Raw genomic sequence first — 24,208 nt, forward strand, 5'->3', positions numbered from 1 at the left:
CGGTAGGAGTGAGCCTTGCTGCGATAGGGTCCTGTGCTCTTCCCTCGAGGAGGGGACACCCCGGGCACTTGTCAGGCACAGGGAAACTTCACAAAGGGCCCCAAATCAGCGCCATGGGACAGCCTGAGCCATCCCGCCGTGCTGTATCAGCAGCACTGCTTTCCCATTGCCTGCTCCCCTCAACCCTGCAGGGGCCCCCGGACCCCCGCCCCTGCTGCTGGTCCTGCTCTTCCCACCCACCTGATGCCTCTGGGAAGGGCACAGAGCCGAAGGGGACAGGCAAGCAGGGCTTGCAGCGAGCTGGCTACGTCACCGGTAGCACAGGCGTAGCTCACACGACCTGCTACCTGTCTTGTCATGTCACCGCAAACATCTGCTACCGCAAATAAAACAGCAAGAGAAAGGGAAAGCAAAAGGCCCTCTCTGGGCGGCACTCCAGCCCCAGGAGCGGGAGAGATGCGGCGCCTGTCACGCTGCATGAAAAACCCCTTTCATTAGCGGCAAGATCATAGCTCGCCTCTTTGAATCGCAGTGCTGCTTCTCGGGGGCTCCGCAGACAGGGCGGCCACAGCCCTGTCTCTGCTCGCACCCTGGGAGCAGCTCCGCTGGGTAAGGCTTTATTCTGATAGATAGCGTCTCACAAGCAAAACAAGGAGCTAATGGAGAAAAGGAGAAGGCTGCTTGCTGATCGCGAGGGAAGAGCCCCCTCTCCATCCTGCAGCCTGCAGCTGTGCAGACACTCACAGCCCCTTCCCTGCTCCCGGTGTGGGACTGCCAGGACAGCTGGGGGTGGCCAGCCTGGACAGCTGCTGGAGGGGAACCTTGGCACTGGAGGAAATCCAGCTTTTCAGCATAAATTTTATCCCTCCCCACCATGCCTCTGTCCTGGGACACCATTTCTTTCCACGCTCAGCCACCACAGGGCCAAGCTGGAGAGCGAGTGGTGTGGGAACGGCTGCCAGTCCCACCCAGGGCTGGATGGCAGCAACGCCGGGCTGGGTGGGAGCCCCGCTGTAAGGAGGGGCCGGCCTGGGAGCCCCGGGAGCTGCAAGCAGAGTCGCAGGCAGGGCTGACGGCAGGGCAGCCAGTAGGTCACCAGCAGGTGGTCACCAGCAGGTAGTCACCAGCAGGTAGGTCACCAGCAGGGCAGCGTGCAGGATCGAAGACAGGACAGTAGGAAGGGCAGGGCAGGGCAGCGGGACAATGGGCAGGACTGCAGGCAGGGCAGGGCAGCGGGCAGGGCCGGACCGCGGGCAGGGCCGCAGGCAGGGCAGGGCAGCGGGCAGGCGGTGCCCAGCAGATGGCGGCGGTGCCGAGGCGGGGCGCCCCGCAGCCGCCCCCCGGGCCGGGCCGGGCCGCCGCCCCCCGCGCTGCCCCGCGCTGCCCCGCCCGGCGCGGCCGTGCGCGGGCTGAGCCGCCGGGGCGGGGCGGGCGGGCGGGGAGCGGCGCTGCGCGGCGCTGCGCGTCCCCCGCCGCGGCTCCACGCCCGCTATAAGAGGAGCGGCGGCGGCCGCGCTCCGCAGTGCATGGCAGCGCCTCGCCCGGGACCCTCCCCCGGGCCGGTCCCGGGCGTCCCCCCACCCCACCCGCTGCGCCTCGTCCCCCCCCCCCCAGCCGGCGACACCCTTGACCTTGCCATCCGGCAGCTGGGGAGCGAGAGCAGCGGCAGCCGGGGGGATAGCCGTACTGGGTCGCGGAGCTGCCTCGGGATGCGTTAGTCGGCGGATCGCACAGAAATATCTCTCCTAGGAAGGGGAGAGGCAACCTCCTCCCGCTGACGGGGGGCGGAAGAAAAAGCGGATTTAAGGAGCATCTTTGCCCCCTTTGTTGAATGAGAAGGACAGAGGAGGACCAGCAAGATGAGCACTAGCAGTAAGTACGGCTTTCCCTTGCCTTTGCTATGGGAACTGGGCTGGTATTGCACCGATCTGGCTGGGAGGAATTGGAAAGAAAATGTCACAACAGGGTTGACAAGCCTAATAGGATATATTTTTTTTATTTTCCTGCCTGTCTTTTGCTTTCTGATAGGGTCTGACTTTGCTGGCCCTTCTTTCATGTGGGCTAAGCTGTGGTGCTTATCTCCACTGAGTACTTTTCTTGGCTTGTATTTCTGGGGTTTGGAGGGCAGATCACGGACTAAAATGTCGATAGGCAACATGGTGAGAGGGAGCCAGGAGCACTCTGACAGGCAGCAGGCTCACTTGCTGATGCCACTGCCTACGTATAGATGGACATAGGGGAACAGCCGATGGGGAGGAGGAACAGGGTAAGGAGAGACCCAGAAACCAGGGACCTGAGTGAAGCACAGGTGCAATACTGAAAAACATGCACCTTCTGCAGCTGGGGATGTGGGTGTTTCTATTGTGTGTGAAAGAGACGGGGCAGAGGCAGTCATGCACTATGTATGAATTTCTAAGGAAGCAGAGCTTGGAAATGTGCTGCATAAGATGAGAACTGGCACCTGGTGCTAGCCTGGTTACTTCTGGTTTTGTGTCCTTGTTGCAAAGTCTGGAAAGATTGATCAGGTTTGATCAAGTCACAACCAATTTCTTTTTCCTCACTGATATGATGTGTGACAGCTGTACCCACCTTGCTAGCACAGCTTTGATCCATTCCTTTAAAAGCAGTGAGCCTCCAGCCAAAGGAGTTGATGCTGATGACCACCTGAGGGTCTTCCTCCTGGGATAACCAGCCCAAGGAGGATGCCTTCCCTCCTGTGGGTCCTAGAGGCTATGTGAGGAAAGGAGGAGTCCCCCAGGCAGAAAGTGGCAGAGCAGTGACTTCTCCATCACATTGGTGTATTGGGTTTTCTCAATCCAAGGGCTTGGGGTGGTTCCCAAGCAAAACACTGTGAAAAATGCTTTGGCATGCTGCAAGGCAACAGAACAGGTGATTCCAGCTCTGTTGGGCTGCGTCAGAGGTGAGAAAACTTTCCAGGTGCCCTCTGCACAAGCCACACCTGGGACAAGAGCTAGCCCCCTTCCCTGGAGGAGCGGGGCTGGCAGTGCCCAGGTAGGAAACAATAGGGACTGATTCTTTCTGTGCCTGCTGGATGCCTGAAAACAAAGGGTCCTCCCTCTGCCTCTTTGGGTGATGAGCTCGGGTCCCGTGCGGAGGGCTGGGATGGCACACGGTGTTTGCTGAGGTCAGTGACCACAGTGGTCAGGTGGGACTGTTAAGCTTACTCTAAGCCAATTTTGACAAATGCGTGCTGCTTCCTTTTGGGATTCCTTACCAGCTCTTAATAGCCAGCTTGGCTGCTGATAGTGATAAGGACTGTTTATGGTGCTGGTGTGTTATAACTATCTAATTGCACTGCAAAATGCCTCTACTGGATCCTCCCCCACACAGAGAGAGGTGCCAGCAAACCCACATGTGCTGCCTGCCTGTTGCTCTGACATGACTCACGGGAGGAGGCCACCGGGCAGGCAGTGAGTGCAGACCTGGGAGTCTCTTGGGAGGTGCTCCTGCTGCCACTGCCTTGCTCTGTGACCTTGGGCACATCACTCCGCTGTGCCTCAGCTTCTGGATTTGCCAGCAGCAGGTTGACACCATGGCTCCTGCCCAGCCCCTTGGATGCCTTTGCAGTCTTTGTCTAAATATTGCTATTACCTCTTTCTAAGCAGCCATGTGTTTTACTAAAGGTTTGGGAACTTTGTAACATCTGCTGATCATTTCCTGTGCTGTGGGTTGATTATTAATGGTCCTTTGGGACCACAGCTGGTACAAGGGCTGTGCAAACCCTGCCAAGGCAGTGGGCTCTACCCTGTTAAGCTTCCAGACTTTTTCCCAGTAACCAAGGGGCTCAAAGCAGGGCTTGCCATACCCAAATGCTGGCTCACGTCTGTTCTTAGCAATGGCACAATCCTCTCCTGGCTGATTCTGTGAGCAAGGCATGGGGTGTGGGGCCACCTCTTCTATCAGCGTGTTCTGTGACTGGTGTGAATGTTGCCAAAAGCTGTGCCTCTCCTCTCGCTGCTGCCTCACCCAGCTCTGTGCATCCCTACCCAGCCTGTATCCCTCAGGTCTGTGTGCCTGTGAGGCAAAACAGGAGCCCAGGAGCCTTGCATCAGTGCCCTCCGTGCCATCTCTATTTCACCCCACTGATGCTACCTGGCAGTGACCTGCAATGGCTTTTGCAGCCCTTTGCTAGTGGCCAGTGCCTTGGGGAGCTTAATGCCACTCGTTGGTCAGAGGCTTCCCAGCCCTGCTTGCAGCTCTTCCTCCCAGGCATGGCTAGCTCTGCTGCTCTCTGCATTGGTTTTGTTTGTTTTCCCCCAGCCCCTGTAGTGACAGAGGGCTCGGATGCAATGGAGTCTCAGCTGCACTCCAGCCTCCCAAGTCTGGTCTCTCTCCTAGTGACCCTACCTATGTCTGGTCTCTCTCTCCAGGACCCTACCTATGCAGATGTGAGGAGACAGGGAGGCACAGGTGGAGGAGGAGGATGGATGATGAAGCCAGATTGTGCATGGGGTGATGACCTACAGGTGTACCTGTGGCTGCAGGACCAAAGTTTTGGGGCTGGCAAATCAATGAGATAGTGGCATTTTATCCTAATCTGTGAATTCCCACGCTCCTTTCCATTTTAATTGGTACATTTTGATAACACTTCTATCCCATCTGAAGCTGATGTGAGGCAGGAAACCTGGGGCTGTGGGCCATGACTGGCCTCAAGCCATGCTGTTGTGCAAAACTATCTGCGAGGCCTCCGGGGAGCTCTGTGCAGGATTTGCTGTGCATGAAGCATGTTCAGAGATGCATCTGCATCTCTGAACATGCTTCATGCACAGCACATAGGAGTCTCGCCTGCCCTTGCTGAGGGGACAGGCTTGGAACTTTTCACCCCAGGTCCTGGGATTGGAGGCCCCATGTAATCTCCTCTCCCATGATGCAGGGAAGGCAAAGCCATATGGAAATCTTGATTTTAAGGGGAAGAGGAAAAGGCCCTTGATCTTGGGTGTGAACTCATATCCTGAGGCTGCAGAGCAGATGAGGTGGCCCTGAGGGTGCAAGGGTTGTGCTGGCTGGGAAGGCAGCCTCTCCTCTTGGGCTCACCAGGTGTGCAGCGAGCATTTGGAGGGCACAGTGTTGATATTTACATTAGCTATGCTATTTATACCTCCCACTCCAGTTAGCACTGCTAATTGGTTGCAAATAGATTCATACATTCATAAACAGGTCTATCACTGCTGTGCTGCATTTCCATTGAAGCTGGATCCTGTAGTACAAACTCTTGCCCAAGAGATCATCCCTTAAATCACCCCCTGAAATCCCCTAGGTTCTGGGCTTAACCTCTCCTGCGGAAACTGGCTTGGTGCAGGGAGGCTAACATGGCCAATGCTGGGTTTGTGCTTGTTAAAAGGCAGAGGGTTGAAGCTGTCAACTGCCCCAGGGATTTAAGACTCTCTGAAATAAGTGTGAATAATCCTTTCTGCTGCTTTGAAGGTAGCTACCAGGTTTGGGTGCTGCAGGTCCATGCAGTGAGTGTGGTCTGTGAGTAGGGGTCACTCTGGTGGGATCCATGGGAGATGGCATTTGCACATCATCTCTTCTGGCCCAGCTCTGTTGGGGTAGGAGGGTGGCTGCTGGAAGTCTTGGCACTGGTCTTGTCAGGAGCAAGGTGCCCCTTGTTGTTATGGGCCACCTGGCAAAGACACACAACTGAGCAAAGACACACACAACTCCTGGGGGGTGTTAAACCCCAGTGAACTCCTGGGTTGAACCAGGTTTGGCAGGCTTGGATCAGTGTTGCAATGGGTGATTGAAACTGGTTCACAAACTAGAGATCTTCAAGACTCCTTTCTGTCTCCAACACGCACCCTGAATAGAGAGACCAGAATCTGTCCCCATGGCAAGTTAATTGGGGGAGGGGGGACGGAAACCAGTACCATCTATCCCCCATCCTCTTTCCTCTGAGTAGCTGACAGCCTGCTGGAGCATGGAAGAGGTCTTGCAGAGGGTTTGGTACGTGAGGTGGAAAGTTTCCCCAGACCATCCCAACCCCTGGTACCTCTCAAATTCCTGCTCGGAGGCTCTCCTAGTCTCAGAAAGCCAGGGAAGGAGACATGAGGAAAGGCTGGCTCGCTAAGCATTTGGGCAGGAAGGCTTCATGACAGATACCAATGAATGCAGCATGTTTGCTTGGTTGTTTTTGCCTTTCCTAACTCATGCTCTCTGTTACATGGTGATCCACTAAGCATAATTACACAGTAATCTCTAGGCACATGTGGTTGCAAGGTGTTTACCAGCAAACTCTATTAAGTCCCTGTGTAATTAAAGAGGAATCACATGGTGCTGCACATCTCTAGGAGCTCCAGCTCTGCTCTGTACAGCTCATCTGGCAGGGTGATTCACCAGGTCGCCCAACCCAGCAGGGTGGGACCTGCTGAGGAGGACATGGTGTTTCTCCTGTGTTCAGAAGTGCAGTGAACCTGGAGGGATCAGCCTGTCAGTGTGATGAGCAGTGTTAGTGTCTTCCCTGTGAGGAGACTGTATTTTTTGCAGGGGTAATACCAGGCCTGGGGGTTTATGGTACAGATGAGCCTTTTCAGTCATAGTACTCATGGTTCCTGGCCAACGCTGGTTCCCATTTTATCTTTGCAATGCTGGAGGTTGCCACAGGCATGCAGTGAACTGGGGACAAAGCACAGCTCCAGTGAGGGAGGACCCAGCAGAGTGAGATGCTGACTAGAGCACTGGTGCTGCTGCCTAGTCCCTGGGTGCTTGGTGAGATGGGCTCTGGCTCTGGATAAGCCCTTGTGCTCCTCACCCCTGCTCCCCCAAGAGCTGCTGGACATGCAGTGGGGAAAGAGGCAGGTCTCCAAGCAGAGCTTTTCCTTCTCTGGCAGGTTATTGTGGAGGAGGTTTGTAGAAGGAGGAGAGCTTTCAGAAAGGCTGGAGTAGACTCAGAGTTCAAGCTATGGGTGCAGGTGGGACAGAGAAGAAAGGAGGGACACAGATGCAAGACAGTCTTGCAAGAGATGAGAAGCTACCTTCCTAGTATGTTCTCTCCAAACCCAGCCATGAACATTACCTAGCATCCATCCTTCTCCAAGGAGGGCTCTAGCACTGTGCTCTGCAGAATTTGGGCACAAAGGGGAACTCCAGGCTCTCCACCCACATCTTGGTCCTCTCAATTAACACCCAAGCCTGACTCTGCCACAAACAACCTGATACAATTTGTCCCCTCTGTTCTCCTGGGCAGCCTAGCAAAGGGACATCATCCAATGTCATTCACTTTGGTGCCAGAAAATTCAGAACCCAGGCAGCTTCTTTCTGTCCTCAGGCTGGTGGATGGACCCTGTCCTCTCACCAAGCTTTGTTCAGGCTCTCCTGCAGTCAGTCTTTCTTGGCAGCTTGCCCTTTGAAGAGCAGAAGCCATGGAAAGTGGCCCTGCAGGCCAATGAAATGCATGCTGTAAAGTCAATTGAAGCAATTGAATTATTTCAAGGGCCTGCCATGCTGTTATAAAATAAATAGCAAGTTTTCTAATGACAAAGTGACAATTGGTTTAGCCAGATAATTGTATTGGTGATGCCAGCAGGCTGGACTAATGACAGGCTGTCCTGTTATCAGCAAGGAGTCAGCATGGTGCTGCCTTTGCTCTCCGCAAAGCTGCGAAGGAGTGAAGGCAAACCCACCAAGTTCCTGCCAGACCCTGCAGTCCTATCATGATGGTGCCATAATGAAGTGGTTGGAACATCTAATTAGATATTTTTAGACTAAATACATCAGTGCCTCTCAGTTGTGAGCACTGCAGCACCTCCGGAAAGCATCCTGGGGGTAGACTGGTGATGGCAAGGACTCGGGCGGAGAGTGATGGGGGAAGGAGTAGGCCTTGCAGGATGAAAGGGGACTAGGAGTGATCACAGTAGCTGTAGGGAAGGTAGAGCCCAAGTCCAGATGTTTCAGGCCCAGAAAGTTTGCTTGTGAGCAGCTCAGGGCAAGCATGGCAGGGTGACTGGCAACCTGCAGCAGAGAGCAGGTGGCTCTTGCTTAGAGGACATCTAGGCTGTCCCAAGTCCTCCTGTGCCCAGCTTCTCTGCCTTTTGAGTCCATAGGCTCAGTAAATCCCTGGGGAGGTAGAAGAGCTTGAGTGCACTGATGCACAGCCCTGATGGACATGCCTTGCTTTTTTGAAGAAGGCTGTCTGAAGCTTAACAGTACCAACCTGATGTAGCATGGCAGCAAACTCAGGCACACAGTTCTCCTATTTGGTGATGGCTCAGGTTTTTGGTAGGCATAGCTTATATGTGCATTTTTCAGTTTGGGTACAGCTTCCTGAATGCTTTATCAGCATCAGGCATAAGCCCTGGGCTGGGAATTGATGTGCCTTCGCTGCTGCCTGGGGCAGAGATCTCAAGGAAACCATAGTACCAGCTCCTTTTTCTTTATGCAGCCTGTCTGACCTTCCTTTCTTCTTACCCTTTTTATCCTGGCAAGGTGCTTCCCTGAGCCCCAAGCATCACTTGTTTTTCTGTTTAAGGATGTTTTATTCCACTTCCATTTTGAATCATCTTGTCTCTGAGACCTGAACAACTGGGAAAGTCCTCTGGGGGAAGGTTTCTCTAAGGAACAGGAAGAGGAGAGCATGTACCTTGAGGGTTTGAAGCCATCCTGTTGGCTTCCACGTTCTTTCTTGGCAACAAGTGACACACTTTGGGGAGCACCACACTGCTGTGGGGCAAGAAAGGCTTTGCTGGTGCAATGCCAGCGCCAGAGCCCTTCCTCAGCCCAACTTGAGCCCATTGCAATCTGAATTTAAGTTTCAGGGTTTGACCTGTTCTCACAGTAGTGAATTATATGACTGTTTCTCACACGCGTGCAGCCAGTCTGCAGCTGGTCAAGACAAGCATAACCTAGACCAGGACTCAAACTGTGAGCTCCCAAAGCATACATGCTAGGCTCCGTACAGCACCCCTCACAAACATGCTCGTAGCTTCTCACTTGTGAAAGCAAGTTACAAGGCCCTGCTTGTTCTTCCCAGCATCTGTGTTTCGTACTAGCTGACCCTGAGGACTTTGCTGCTTTTCTCCTGGCATCCATCCCCCTGCCAGCCCTGGGGACCCCTTTGCACAGAGGCACCCTGAGGAGGACTGCCCAGCCCGGGGTGCTTGCTTGGGAAGGGGAGCTATTTTAAAGCAGCTGGGGGACTGGGCGGGTTGTTCCCTGGCTCAGCAGCACTTGCTGGGACATGTTGGGTGCTGTGGCAGGGATCTCCCTGTTGCAGCTACTCCCCATCCTGGATTCTCAGCAGAGGCAGGGAGGGCCCCAGCAGGGTGGCTGAACCAGGGCCCTGGTCAAGGACTTTTCCCTGCTAAAAGCTTTAAAAGAGGAGGAGGGAAGGAAGCTGTGTGTGAAACCCATTTCTGTTGCATGTCAAGAGCTGCGGCCCATCCAAGCCTCAGTGCTGTGCGAGGGGGGCAGCTGCCTCCCCAGCTCCTGTGCCCCCGGCAGCCCCTCTCCAAAAGAAGGGACTTCCTTGCCTCGTCCATGAGGCAGAGCTGGATCAGGGCTTGTCTGTCAGCTCCTGCTGCCCTGCCCGTCACCTGCTGCGCTGAACCACTGGGTGTTCTTCCTGGGTAAAATAAACCCTGGCCAGCTTGGCCACAGCGGTGCCTGGGTGGAGCAGTGAGTGGCTCTGTCGGCAGGCTGGTGCGGCTACTAGTGCTGCGAGGTCTGCGTCAGCTGGGATGCCTGTGTGTGACTACACGAGCAAACAGGTCTCTGGCCTGCCAGGAAGGACCTACAGCAGGTCCCCCATGGTTCATGCTTGCCCTGTGAACTGGGGATCAATGGTCAGGTGCTGAGTACAGCAAAGATGTGGAAAGGCTCTCCTTGCCTGGCCCAAAGAAATGGGGACTGGGGCAGGCAGAGGTCCCAGAGCCCCTCCGGAGGTGGTGCAGACCCCACTTGCTCTCAGCACCCAGCCTCAAACACAGCCCACATAGGACAGCTGTCCGCAGAGGGCTGCGGCAGCCAGGTCTGGGCAGGCAGGCATGCTGTGCGGCTTGGCACTGGCTTCTCCTGCTGTCTGAGCTGGCAGTTCTGCTCCAGATTTTCCCTCTCTCTGCTCGTATCACAGTCTTCAGAGTGTGATAGAGTACAAGCTTCCCCCAGCTCGTGTCTGTACTCGCGCAGCCTCTCGTCTGCACTCAGATCACAGCACTGGTCCCCGCAAACCCCTCCCTCCCTCTGCCTTGGCTGCCCTGTGCTGTGCCAGGGCTGTGGGGTGTCCCTTCCCATTGCCCCGCTTCCCCCTCTGCCTCGGCACCTTTTGCATCAGCTCCTGGTCCTCAGAGGATGAAGAAGGTGTGGAGCAAGGTCAGATGAGCTCCTTCTAACATCCTATGTGCTATAAATAGCTGTGTCACCCAAGCATCGTGAGAGTGATGTGGCTGAGTTTGGGCTCCTGGAGACCTGCTGCCTCCATCGCAGATACACCCAACACTTGATTGTCAGAGCTGATGGAAAAGGGCTTCTGTGGGTCCCACCGGTGACATGGAGTGTGTCATTGCATTAGCGCGTGGCAGGACACCTCTCGGGTTATGCACAGCCTAATCTCATCTGGCAGCCGCTGAGGCTGGCGTCCTGCAGCTGGGTCAGCGTGCCTGCACCTCACTGGCAGCAGCAGCCAGACAGCTTGCAGCAGGGAGCCTTTCCCTTGCAGTAAAGATTTAGCAACCTGCCTTCAGCTCTTGCCAAGCTGTGCTGGAGCACAGGTGGCATGGACAGGCCAGGGCAAGGGGATCTCTTTGGTACATGTGTTGGGTCTCCAGCCAGACCTTTGGGAGAGAAGGAGAAGGGAATAACCAGATCTGGGAGAGAAAAGCGGTTTTCGTGGTGCTGGTGGAGTGCCTGTGCAGTCCCTGAATGCTCCTTTGCTCCCTCCACCCAGGCTGGGCTGGAGATGATTGGGAAACCTTGGTCCTCCCTATTCATCCAGGCTGTTGCCAGAGAGATGAGATTCAGTTCTTGAGGCAGGCTGTGCCTTTGGGAAGGAGTTTTGCTGGCAGCACCAAAATATCCCCTGCTTCTTGACTCTCTGATTACCTCTTGACCACTGACCAGCACAGGAACCAAGCAGTACAGCAGCCTACATGTGCATGAGCATACAGGGAGAAACACCGCCATCTTCTCAGCAAGGAAGCCCTCCTTCATCTGGCAGCAGATGCGAAGGCACGAAGCTGGATGATCCCCAGCTCAGAGCCTTTTATTCAGTGAGCAAAATCATCCCTTCATACACCCACAGATGCTACTTGAGAGGACTTGCACTGTTGCCCCACCATCTGGCTCAGCTGCCCCCTTGGGAGAGGAGTGGGTTGGACCTGATCCTTCCCTTCTGGGATGGGAGATGCCTGGTGGTGCTGCCCTGGGTGAGCTGGCCAGGGAGAGCTGAGGGACTGAGCGTGGATGTTCTCCACTCCTCTGCTTTTGAAAAAAGAAAAGTCACTGCCCGCATGGTGAGTTATGTGGTGATGATGGCTCGTGATGGGTTACATATAAAATCCCTCACATCCCTGAGGATGCTACCAGTTGAAAGATTTTATGGCATTTTAAAAATAGCCACAGAGGGGGAGAGAATGAGAAAATGAATAGGTAGGTGGATCCCTAATAAGGAGAGAAGAGGAAACAGCTAGGGAGGGAATGGAAAGACTTTAGTGAACGGCATGTGAGTGATTACTGAGGGAGGGGGTGGTGTGGTCATACCGAGTGGCTGAGCTGCATGCCCAGCAGGAATGGGAAACCCTATAAAAAGCCTGGCTGTGAGATATGCTCTTTGCACGTGCCAGAGAGGGATGGGGTGAGCATCAGCTCAGGCTGTCTCTCCTGCGGGTGCTCACTGTGTTCTACAAGTAGCTGTTAAAAATAATCCGTGACTCTTGGATGGCTGGGCCTGGGCTGGCTGCTGCTGCTCTTGTGTGATTCCCCAAACAGCTCCAGACACATCTGTACTCCTTTCCCTGCCTCAAGGCTCAGACTGGTGGCCTTGCCTGGGAGCTGATGGATGAGGTTGGTCCTGGCCCTGGCTTTCCCCAACATGGCCTTTCCCACCTGGGCTGTGCTCCAAGAAAGATGCTGAGAGCTGCCTCTCTGCTCTGTCTTCTGGCTTTCTGCTGCCTGACAGCTTGCAGCACCCGGAGGCAAGATCTGGTGGATCTGGGGCTGTGGCAGAACTGTGGTGGCTGGGTGAGGGTGCAGTGTCCCCACACCTGGCTGGAGCAGCGGTCCCAGAGCCGCTGGCAGGAGGTCCCTTCAGCGGGACAGCCCTGCTCTGCCTTGCGTCACTGCCAGCACAGCATCTCCCTGGTCCTGGGAATCAGCTCCAAGCCCTTCCCTGTGCTTGTGGCAGCTCTCCCCATCACTCAGGGAAGATTACACGGAGTGTCTCCAAGAAATGCTAATTGCTTTGGCTTGCGCTTGGTACAGCAGAGCCACTGGGCATTCAGAGCTCTTAGTCAGCTTAGAGATCTGCCAGATCCTTCCTCTCCTTCCCCTGGAGAGCCAGCAGAGGTCTGCTGTGGTGGTTGCTAATTCCCACATCCCTGGGCTCCAGCTGAGCTGCAGCCTTGCACCCAAGCTGGCCCAGACCTGCGGTCCCCAATACCTGGTGGCACAAGGCACAGTGCACTCTCCTTGGGATGTTGCAGCCTTGGGGTGAAACACCCCAAGCTCAGCCCCAGGCAGGCACAGCACGGAGTCAGATGTACCCCTTGTGCTGGAGGAAGGGTGGCTGGAGAGACAACAGGAGTTTCCCATCCTGGGGGAAGAGAATGGAGCTTGTGCTGCAGCAGAAGCAATCAGTGCTGTTCTTTGGTCCTCCCAGACCCCTCAGCTGCTGCTGCCTGCCCCTGCTCTGCCACTGGCAATTAAATCTCTGTGCAGCTGGGCTCATTTGGTGCAGGCTGCTGGGAAGCATATTCTGTGGCTTTGCCCCTGCTCAAACTGCAGGGGAAAAAACACTGCTAACAAGACTCCTCTGTCAAACTTGCCAGCCTGTCACATCCAGGCTGTCTCCCCCTTGCTTGCTTTCTTCTTGTGTGCTTTTTGTTTTTCCTTCCTCATCAGCTAGGCAAATACCCGGGGAAGCAGAGGCTGGTGATGGGTTAGCCATGCCCAGCTCCAGGCTGGGGAAGGGCAAAGCTGGAGAGCATGTGCTGCTCGGTCCTTGCGCTGGCCTCTTGCAAAGGGTTGCTGCTCATCTCTGTGCCTATCTCACTGTATTTCTCCAGTCCACAGCTTTTTTAATGCTGTAGCATGGGAGCTGAAGTCCAAGCCCAGCCACCCCCTGTGGTGCTGAGGTCTCTACCCTACCTCTGTCACCAAACCCCAGGGCAGCCCTAGCCTGGGGACAGTGAAGAGGTGCCTCCTGCCCTGGCTGGCTTTTTCTGACTCTGAGGAGCTTCTCACCTGGTCTGGAATAACTTCTGGAGGAGCAGTGGGGGGGTCTGAGCCAGCAGCATAGTGCCCATTACCTCCCCAAGGCAGGGGGTACCCCTAGTCCTTGCTCCCACCTTGCCTGCCCTTTGCTGGGCTGCTGCGAGAGCATCCTGCGGGCGTGTGGCAGAGCAAGTGCTTGCCAAGAGAGGTCATCTGCGGCTGCCCCAGCCCTTGCTCCCTGCTTGGCTGGGCAGGTGGCATAAAGGGTCTGGTTTGGGAAATAATTCTGTTCCTTTGCAGGCAGTTTTTTGGCTCATTTAAGCCAAAAGCATGCACAACAAAGCACATGTTCATTTCTCCCTCTTGAAAGGGGACTTGTTCCCTGGAAAATGCCAGCTCTGCTGGGCCCGTTGATTGCCTGTTAATTGTCACTAATGAGGAGCTGGGAGATGTGGCTTCCAGAGGCTTTTGGGGACAGACCGTCGCTTCGGCTTGGGAGGGACGTCTCAGCAGGGAAGGAAGCCGTGACCTTGGCGCGGGCAAGTTGAGCTGCACGAATGGGTTTGTTACCGGAGAGTGCCCCAGTTCCTGTGCCTACAGCACGGGGTGCCAGCGCTTAGCCCTGACTCCAGAGTGGAGAGCGTGGAGGGTTAAGAGGATCTCTGGTGCTTACTGTACACAGATGGATTTATCTACGTGTATATATAGCAGGGCGGTGGGGTGGGGAGGGCTAAACCCACCCTGTCCGGGAGGGAGGGTAAAATCTCTGTGGCTGGCCCATGTTGGAAGCACAGGGCTGCCAGGCAGCAGGACCTGATGCCAGGGCTTGGCCGTTTGCCTCCAGCCCGACAGTTGAATGCTGTTTTTCCCCTGGCCCTGATGAAAGGCACCAAAGGCTTTTAGCAGGAGACAGCAGTGTCTGCCTGCCTGCTGCTTCCCAAGCTGGCAGCCCCCCCTCCTTTTGAAGTCAGGTTTCTGGGCGTACGCAGGAGCCGAGGAGAGCATGAGTGCGGAAAGGAGGAGGGGAGAGGATTACATCTGTGCTGAGCGTACGTCCCCTTGTATGCTTCTGGGAGTTTATTGTTCTAGATGTGCCTCGTCCTGCCGTGTCCCCCACTGTCCCCAGCCCGGTTTGTGCTTGCCCAGCACCAAGACCTGCTTGGTGCCTCTTGGCCCCATTGCTGGGCCACCCCATGGCCTAGAGGCTCAGGATGTGGCTCGGGGGGATATTAAGACCCCTTAGAGGGTCTTGCACTGTGTGGGCACTGGTGCAGAGGTGTGCTTTTACCTGCTGAGACAGCCCCGCACCACAGCGGGGACAGGCACTCCTCTCCCACAGCAGCAGCTTTCCGGGTGCCTGCTGCCCTGCTCCAGCCGCTGCTGTAGCATCTGCACTAATTCAGTGGTTTCTCTCATCTTCTCTTTGCTAAAATGGCTGAGCTGTTTCACCTAGTGCTTCTCCTGGGAGTTTTCTCAGCTTTTCTCCTGTTCCCGCCAGGCTTTCATGTACAGCTAGCCCCGCTGACCACCTCCCGCTCCCCAGGTACCCCCTCTCGTCCCCATGATCAGTGGGCTGAGGCACCACCCCAGCACTCGCTATCTGCCCGCAAGAGGCTGTTTCTGTGTTTACTGTTCAGCTATCGCGAGGGCGGCTCAGCAGAGGGGGAGCTTCCCTTTGGGATTTGTTATTTCATTAGAATAAACAGACAAGTGGGATGTTATTTTCCATTCCAGCTGAGAGAGGTTGTAGTTGCTGCTTTTTGACCCAAACCCTGATGTCTGTTTTTTTAATTCTCTACCTTTAATGAAGTGGGACAGAGAAGCAAGAGCGGAGCATGCTTTGGCAGTGGACGCAGCTTGTGTTCTTGCAGTACAAGGGCTTATGTCAATGTATTTGTGGTTGCATCTCTGCCTCCTACTCTGACCTTGGGTTAGGGGTTCAGGTGAGCCCCAAGCCATGCAACAAAGCATACTTTGCCCTCTGCTGCCTCCAGGCTCCTTTCACAACCAGCCATGGAGATGGCCCACCGTTGTGCGGTTGGGACTGGCTATTGCTGTGAAGGGCCCTGTGTTCCACCTGGGGGTCTTGGCAGTCTGGCCTCTGAAATGCCTTCTTGGGACCTCAGGGGATGCAGGCAGCCCTGCTCCGCTTGGGAAGTAGCAGGACAAACAGCTGGCGCAGCTGGGCTGAGGAATGGGCCTGGAGCCCAGAATTGGGGTACAGCGGAGAGTGGGAGTGTGGGCAGCCCTGAGCTAGCATGCAGCGTGTGATGTGCTGTGACCCAAAGGCTGGGCCAGTCCATCTGTACTAGTGGAAGAAGGAAGGTGCTCAATAACCTGGCCCCAGACACCCATCTATCCGTCACCTTACGAGTCTCTTCAGTTTGGGGTTTGAGAGCTGCCTCAGGGTGTGGGCAGGGCTCCTTGCAGCCTCCTAGGTCTCTAGCAGGGTGCTGCCTGCCTGGGAACTGGGAGGGGGGACGTGCCACATCCTGGAGGGACCCTTTGCTGGGACAGTCGCAGCAGGGCTGACAGACAGTGTCTCAGTGGTGCACTCAGTGTATGCCCAGGGTTACCTTGCTGAAGGTCGTCCCAAGGTGACCAGCCTAAAGGCAGCTCTCCTCCTCTTCCTCAAGGCCTGTGCTTTCCCACCCCATCTCTCCCTCCTGTCCCAGCCTTCGCTCCATGACTTTAGGCTGTTTCCTCCCCCCCCCCCCCCATTCCCCCCCCTTCCTTCTCTCTTTCCTTTTTCTCTCTGTTTCTCTCCTGTCAGCTTTGTTCGCCCTGGCTGTGTACCGGGGTTGCCATGGTGACTGCCAGAGCATCTCTGCATCCCGGAGCAGTGGTCCTGCACCTGCCCTGGCCATGGGGAGTGGCAGGGCACCCTCCTGTCCCCTGGGGAGGGACCAGCTGCCCCCTCCTTCCAGGGACAGAGGTTCCTTGGGGACTTCCCAGCAACACACCCTGGTGTCTGGGGAGAGGACAGCTCAGGGCACGCGGTGGCCCTCTCCAGCTCAGGATGGGGTTGTGCAGCACCCTGTGCAGGGGGCTGGGGGAGGCACTGGCAGGGCTGGCTGCGTGGCACAGCTTTATTTGCCTCTTGCTGCCAGAACTGTTAATCTTCAATAAATATGATTTTAATGAGCGAGCGCTACTTAAGGAAAATAGAGGAGCTGCTGCAGCCCAAGTAGTCCCTTTAGGTTTAATGGGGCACCACCACCTGCCAGCAGAGAGGAATATAAAACTGTATAAATACAGAGCTGTACCCCATTGCAGGACACGTGCACCTTTCCGCTTAGTCTTGGGAATAAGCTTCCTTTTCCTGTCCTAGGAGCCATGCTATTTCTTCTCTTGATATCATCACCTGTCGTCATGCAAGTGACTGTGGTGACTTGGCCTTGCCTTGGCCTGGCTCAGGGCCTCAGGGTGCAAACTTCCTCATGTCTTTGGGCAAGATGTCATCTGGATCCTAGATCTAGTCTTTGCCCATGGCATGTGGAGGACTAAGGCTGGCAGTGGGGACTTGGATGCATCCCCTGGCCATTGTCTGGCGTTGGAGGACACAAGTGGAGCCGTGGTTTGGAGGCAGAGTGTGGCTTGTGCCTTTCTGGTGCTGCTTTGCAGACAACAATGTATCTTGTCAGTATTTGTCAGAGCTTCTGTGCCCCTTTCATGAGATAATTAGGATGATGTGTTATTAGCTGATTACTGGGGAAACATATATTTACTGAGGATTTATTCTGGAAACAACATTAATCTCCTATATAGTTGCTAAACCCCCATAAATAACCTGATTTTGATAATCAATTGCTATTGCAACCCCCCCATAAATCTCAATTAAATGCACATTTAATTCACATAAAGTTGCCAAATTTGCTTGCATGTTTCTGTCCTGCTGTTTGCCTCAGGCAGATGTCTGTGTATGTGCTAGCTCAAGTCTGTTTACCAGACAGCCCGAAACTAGAATATGGTTTGCCAAGGCGGAGTAGTTACAGTAATAGAAACGCTCCTCTCTCGTGGTCCTACATGGAGAACCCAGCACATCCCAGCTTCCTGCTGCCAGAGCTGCTTGAACACAAGTGCTTTGCAAACACCACTGTGCATGGCCCTTCCCTGGCCGTTGTCTGTGCCAGGGTTTGCAGTGAGCGGAGCAGGAGCAACTGTAGGAGACTCTGCACCTGGAGCAGCCCAGGATTGCCCAAGGTGCACAGGCATGGGTGTGCTTGGGGAGGAGCAGGGAGGAGAGATGCAATTGCCAAAACCAACGCAGAGGCTTTTAACAGTGCTAGCCTGGGATGGAAACTGAGGTCTTGTTGGGCTTCGTTGTGTCCTGACCACCCTTGGGCCAGCCTCGGTGACTTTTCAAGCCTTAGTGCGGGGGAGGGAGGAGAGGAGAGGAGGTGGCTGGCCCTGGACTAGCAGGACATGGTGCTGCCAGCTTCCTTCAGAGCTGGAAGGAGATTCCAGGCATCAGCTAGGCTCTGTTGCTGGGGCCACGTTGATTTATTTTATACTCTTGTTTTTGCAAATAGTAGACAGCTAGCTGCAGTGGTGCACACCCTAGAGAGGGCAGAGCGAGCTGGGCTTGTTCTGGCAGAGCTCTGGAGGGGCTGGTGATGTGGGTCCCTGCCAGGGGACCTGGCAGGAGCATGGCAAACCTCCTGTGCCTTTCATGGCGTGGGGTTTCAGCTCTCACCTGTGCTGCTCAGGTGCTGACCCCCACAGCTGCAGGGGCTGATGCTCTTTGGAGCACAGCCTCCCTATCCCTGCTGCCTCTGCCAGGGCACCAGGAGTGACAGCTTGGGCTGTGATGATCTCAGTGATGGGGACTGTACTAGGGGAGCCATAAAAGAAATGACGAAGCTGTTCAAATTGCTGGGAAGACGTCTACTAAGATCTCCTCCTGAGCCTGGCTGGAGCCCAGCCTGCTAATTACGGTGGTAAGGGAAATACACAAACATACAGATGGCAAGAAGAACAAAAACTGCTGTCTCTTAATATCGAAAGCTCAGTTTCCGGCCAACTGAAACCAACACATGGCAGAAGCTAAACGCTAACAGCTTTAGGTGAGACCGGAGCACCTCGTCAGCCTGCGCAGGAGCTCTTTGAGCACTTGCAGAGCCCAGAGAGGGATCTGCCTCTCCTGGGGCAGTGGGATGGACCAGAGCCCATGGCAGCTGCCAGTGGAGGAGCGGGGAGGCCAGGCTGCCGTGGTGGCTGGCCATGCACACCTGCGTGAGCACACACCCATGTGTGCTAGGAGACAGCCGCAGGCAGGGCTTGCAGCTGCAGGCTGCCAAGAGCCCCACGCTGGCTCTGCACTGGGGTGGTCTGCGACCACACCAGCCTGCTCTGTCCCAGGGACTCCTTAGTGCACCCCTGCATGGCAGGGAGGGGGTTTCCTCCTCTGAACCCACCTTTCACCTCTGCTAGGTGGGTTGGGGCAGCGGCTCACAGAGAGGTCTCAGATGCTGCCATTGGGTGCTTGTCACCCATGTTGGCCAGCCCCTTATCACTGTGCTCAGGGGTGCTGCTGGTAAGGGAGCGAAACCTGTTGGTGGCCGTGGGGCTCTCCCTGGCATGGTGCTGTCCCCCACTGCACCCCACCACCCGTACAGCCCTGGTGCCTGCCACACTCCCCTCTCTGCCACCCATATGCATGGCCAGGTGTCTCAAATAAGCTCCATGGGGGGTGGGTGCAATCTTTTTATGACCACTTAAAGGCTCCATTTGCTACCTTTAACAGAATTAGAGCAGGGATCACAGTAGATTAAGAAAATTGGTAAACACCCTCTGTGCTGCATGGCGCTCAGCCACAGGGAGCCCGCTGGGGCTCTAAGCCTTTCTCTGAAAGAGGGTTTGCACCGTTTTTGTGGGATGGTCTGTATTAATTGGCTGTAGGTGTATGTTTTGTCTCTTCCAACCCCACAGTTTGCAGGCAGTTTTGATAGTTCAGCAGGGCTCCAAGGGGATGTGGTGGTGCCTTTTGCACTGCAGCCCTGGGCTGTGTTGCCCCCCTCCCAGGAGCACAGCTGATGAGATCCCAGTTGTTTTAGAAAGCACCTTCCCAGGATATAAGAGTGGATAGAGGAATTTGGAGCCTGCCAGGGAAGCTCCTGATAGTGTTTTGCCGCCAGTCCTGAGCCGTAATTCATCCCCTGGAATGGGACTGGCTGGGAGGTGGCTGGTCTTGAACCTCCTGTCCCTCTGAGCACACACTGATGGCATTGAGATTGCTCTGTAACATATACCCCTTCCATGCATCCTATTTATGGGGAGATTGTCCCCTCTGTGACGCCAGGGCTTGCTTTGCCAGCTGTCACCTCCAGCCCAAATTCCCATTTCATTGCATTAATATCTATACAGTGTCTCTGGATAGAGATTTGATTTCAGTTCCCTCCCCGGAGTAGAAGGAGTTAAAAATAGCAAATCCAACACCCCTCATTCCCTGGCTATGACGCAGTCTCCCAGGTTGGAGTTACAATGCCAGCGTGAATATGGTTTAAAATAAAACAAGTGAGTGTACTGCACTCTGCAGAATAGGAGAACAAGCTCCAGCCTGGAGAAATGACATGGAGGAGTCTCTGGTCTTTGAACCTGTGCCTGCAAAAGGCAAGAATTTCTCTGCCTTGCAGTCCTTGTATTGGCCATATAAATGATGCTACGCAAAGAGCTATTAGTGGAGGTATTCAGCCCAACAGGGAATCAACTGATTGCAGAAGAAACCAGGAAGAAATTAGCTCAGTGCATTATGGTTTGGGGCTGCCTTTCTAGAGCATGATGTGCAGACCACCTTGCCAAGTATCGGCTGGACACTAAAATGAATGATGAGGGCAGAGAGGTGCTGGACTCAGCAGCACTGTGGTCCCTCTGAAATAGCAGGGTGCAGACGCGTGGGCTAACTGGGTGGATTCTCTCCCAGAAGTGGGTACCAGACTATGTAAGCAACAGTCTGCTGCAAGGTGGCGGGTTGCCAACCTGGCTCTATCTTGTCTATTGGGGCTGTTTCTCTGATCTGGTATAGAAAATCCTAAATCCCCACATTTTTCACTCTCAGACACTGCCCTAGTTTAAAAATGCTGGCTCCTGGCTTGCTTTGTAATATTTTAAATATAGCATCCTTTATGTTTTTGATGTATGCACCATATGTTTTGAAAACTGCAACAAAATCCATGGGGCTTGTGGGTGGAGGTTAAAGGGAAAAAGCATTTCCATACGGGAAGCCACAAATACAAAACACAGCAGCAAACAGAAAATCCCTCCATGCATCAGCCAGAAATAAGCTCTTTTCTGTCCTGGCTGTCTCCGGCATGTTCATGTGCGTGCAAGGAACCAGCCTGAATGTTTCCATTGTGTCAGCTCCTGTCCCGGACACCCTGGCACTGACTCCACAGCCCCCTCCGAGGCCCAGCAGGAGATGCCACCATGTTGGAGCCCATCTGACAGCTCCTTTGCCCTTTCCCTTCCTTAGAAAGCCCCTTTGCTGCTTTCTGTTTTTTTTTTTTTTTCTTTTTCAGCTGGGATGGATCCCTCCTGCTAAAGCTCACCCAGGCTGCTGCGTCCCTGGCTGGCGGCAGCGGGTGGGCTTTGGCAGTGGAGGGAAGAGTCCCCCGGGCTCCCTGCACTCCCGTGCAGCACAGACTGCCTCCCAGCATTGAACACAGACTCTGTTTAGCAGGAAATTTGGCCTCGGCAAAATGATGAGCTAACAGTTTTCATCTTTTGGCCAGGACCTCAAATTTAGTCTCTTCTACCACGCACATCTGGCACCCCTTGACTCTGGGACCCAAGGGTATCCTCTCTCATGGACCCCCCAAACCTGTCCAGCCCGGTTAGAGCAGAGAATAGTATCGTGTGAATTGGGTCCAACCCGCAGCTGAGGCATGCTCCTCCTGCCTTCTCACTGTCTGAGGCTGCTGGGTGGACTGTTTGGCTGGCTGTAGCTCACCCACTTGTCATGCCTCATGGATAAAATCTGGGGGAGGAGATGGGCTCCAGCTGGTGCCTGGCTGCCAAGAGGGCTGCCTTCCTCAAGACCACTCTGCCAGGTCCCCTCCCTGGCCAGCATCACCCCAGGTGAGCAGGAGAGAGGCTGGGGTGGCTAGGGGCAGCAGTGGGGCTACTGGGACCCATGTGGCCACTGGGTGGCCCAAAGCTCCTGCTGGGGGTGGCAGCTCTGGTTTAACCCCACACTTGGAGGATGGGTGGGATGCAGTGGCCACATTACTGATGGAGGGGGATGTCATGGGATGGCCACAGGGGAGGAGGGAACATGGGGAAGTCTTTCATATTTGCTCTTGCTCTGCAGCATCCTGTTGCACTGGTGATTCAGGGCTGGGACTGTGTGTCACCCCATGGGGCATGCATGCCCTGGGGACAGCAGGGTCCAGCAGCAGGACAGAGGGACGCTGCTAGCAAGGATTTGGCTGTACGCTGCAGCATGGTGTCCTCCAGAGAACGTGGCCTCAGGTGGTCCTCCTGCACCTGGGGTCCACAGAGGGCCACCAAGAGCAGCCACGTGTCTCTGTGACCACTCAGGTGGGTTTGTGCTTGCCCAAATCCCTGTCCCAGGGTAGTCCCCACCCCAGCCCTGCTTTGGGACCCAGGCAGAGCTTGAGCTATGGATGTGCGATGTGTCTGTGTGCAGGATGCACTCATCTGCCTCACGCCCCCTCGCTCATACACAATTTATTTGTATCTATAGCAGCTCAGGCAAGATTTTTTAAGCTGAACCAGATGTAAGGATGAAATCCCATCTTCAGCCTCTCAGCAGGGATCCCTCCTCGTCCGCCTCAAACCTTTCCACAGCCCAAAATGCTGATCTTGGAGAATGCTGCACATCTGCTGGGGAGGCAGCGGTTGGTGGGAGCGCACAAACGCTGGCGCGGGAACGGTCCCAGCGCGGTGCCCTGGCTGCACACGGCAGGCAGGGCATGCCTCTGGGTGCGGGTTGGGGCTGGGACGCTGCAGAGATGTGCGCAGGGGCGAGAGGGCAGGAGCACGTTTGTCGGCTCTCGCAGTGTCCCTGGCCACGTTGTTGTTGGGTTTGTGCATAAAAGGGTGGGGTTTGTGCAGCACTGTAGGAGCCTGGTCTCGCCTCTCCTGGCACATGCCGTGAGGGCTGTGACCCCCTGCTGCACGGCTGGGATGCACAGCACAAGGCTGGGGCCTCTCAGTAGCTCCCCCCTGGCTCCTGCATCTCTGCATCACCCTGGGCTTCACTCCTGCTGCTTATTGATTCATCAGACCAGGGTGCTTTCTCAGCCAGGCTGCTCTTGCAGGGGGTGGGAGACCCAGCAGAGCTGGCAGCACAAGTCACCTTGTAGCCCTCATGGGATGGGATGTGTATCTTGCATGCTGGGGGAAGCATCTCACTTCCCAGTACTGCTAGTCTCAAGTTGCTGGTGGGGCGGGCTTCATACCACTGCAGTGGATCTGGATAGCCCAATGCTGGGGAGCTGCACCAGCAAGGAGCAGTCTGGCTCACCCCAAAAGCATGCTTGGGACTGCTGCAGTCCTTGCTGGTATCCCACTGAACCCAGGCTCTAGCAACTAAGAGCCTTAGCCACCTCCAGGCGCTGCAGCTGGGGCTGGCCATGCAGACAGCTGCCACTCCCCAGCTTCACCATCAGGGCAGCTCCCCCTTCACTGGGCTATTCTGGGACTCCTTCATGAGTCTGACCTCTGCCAGAGTGGGGCATGAGCTTCAGGGCTGTGACTAGCTAATGTCCCTGCAAAGATTTTAAGAGCAAGAAGGAAAGTAGCCACCCGGCTTGCAGAGGTGCAGAGCATCCTTGCTCCTGCCTGGGAATGGGCCGGAGGCAGCTGCTCACAGCTGGAGCCCCAGAGCCCAGGAGCCACCCGGGCGCAGGACCCAGCACCAGCCCTTTGGTGCCTGCCATACCGACCCCTCCTGTTCAGCGTAACTCCCTGCTCCAGGCTTACCACGGTTCCTGCCCTGGGTAGCCATGCATTTCAGCCATTATTAATTAAAATGTAATCTAGCCTTTCTCTTCCTCTCCCCAAGACGCCAAGAACTGCTAAAATATTCTCAGGGATAATAGGGAGGGGAATTAAATAGTTACTGTGAAATTCGAGCTGTGCCTTTTGGAGATTTATTGCCGTTCCTAGAGCCTGTGATTCCCCGTTGAGTACTACGTCTCCAGCCCTGTGCTCGGTGGAAATACCATGCCTGCCTGGGAGACTGGGCATGCCATGTAAGATATACAGGCAGCTGCGGCGCATTCAGCCTGCATGCAGATATGGTACACCAGGTGCTGAGGGATCTCTTTTCTGCGAGCTGTCAAGGGGCTGAACTCCTCCTCTCTGACCTGCGTGGTTATCTGCAGCACTTGGTGTCAGTTCTGGGATGCAGTGCAGGGCCCCGATGGGACAGGCGCTCTGGGTGTGATACTGCATGTTATATTGCTTGTGGAGAGCAGCTCCTGGTGCAAGCACGGTGCTGGGAGCAGAGGTGGGCAGTAGCCAACAGGATTTTGCCTGCAGCTCTGAGCGCGGTGCCCAGAGGGTGCCCGTGGGAGGAGCAGCCCCTGCCCTGCCTTCGAGGAGGGGGCTGCTGCATGCACAGCCTTCCTTCTCCCACATTGCCCAGTTCTTCCCTTCCTCCTGCAAATTGCTGCTGGGGGGGGGCATGCTCAAGGTGGGGAGCAGCTGGCCCAGTGCAGGGGGGCTGAGTATCCCACAGACCCTTCTTGGAGGGGATGAAATGGGAGGAACTGCCTGGTGCTGTCTGTTAGTCATTGCAAAAAATCCCCAAATCCTGGTTGGGGGGCAGCTTGGGCCTGTCATGGGGAGGCAGGCTGCTGCC

General features: G+C 55.3%; 1 protein-coding gene across 1 annotated transcript in view; it reads left to right on the forward strand.

Moving 5' to 3' along the window:
• The first annotated feature begins 1,621 nt into the window (after positions 1-1,621).
• Positions 1,622-24,208, forward strand: part of ABLIM3 (actin binding LIM protein family member 3) — a 56,280-nt gene continuing 33,693 nt past the window's right edge. Inside the window, exon 1 of the mRNA XM_075509473.1 lies at positions 1,622-1,872. Within this exon, the coding sequence (XP_075365588.1) occupies positions 1,860-1,872 (13 nt within the window). The 5' untranslated portion in view covers positions 1,622-1,859. The remainder of the gene's footprint in view (positions 1,873-24,208) is intronic.

The sequence above is a fragment of the Mycteria americana genome, chromosome 8, assembly GCF_035582795.1.
Source record: "Mycteria americana isolate JAX WOST 10 ecotype Jacksonville Zoo and Gardens chromosome 8, USCA_MyAme_1.0, whole genome shotgun sequence".
Lineage (NCBI taxonomy): Eukaryota > Metazoa > Chordata > Aves > Ciconiiformes > Ciconiidae > Mycteria > Mycteria americana.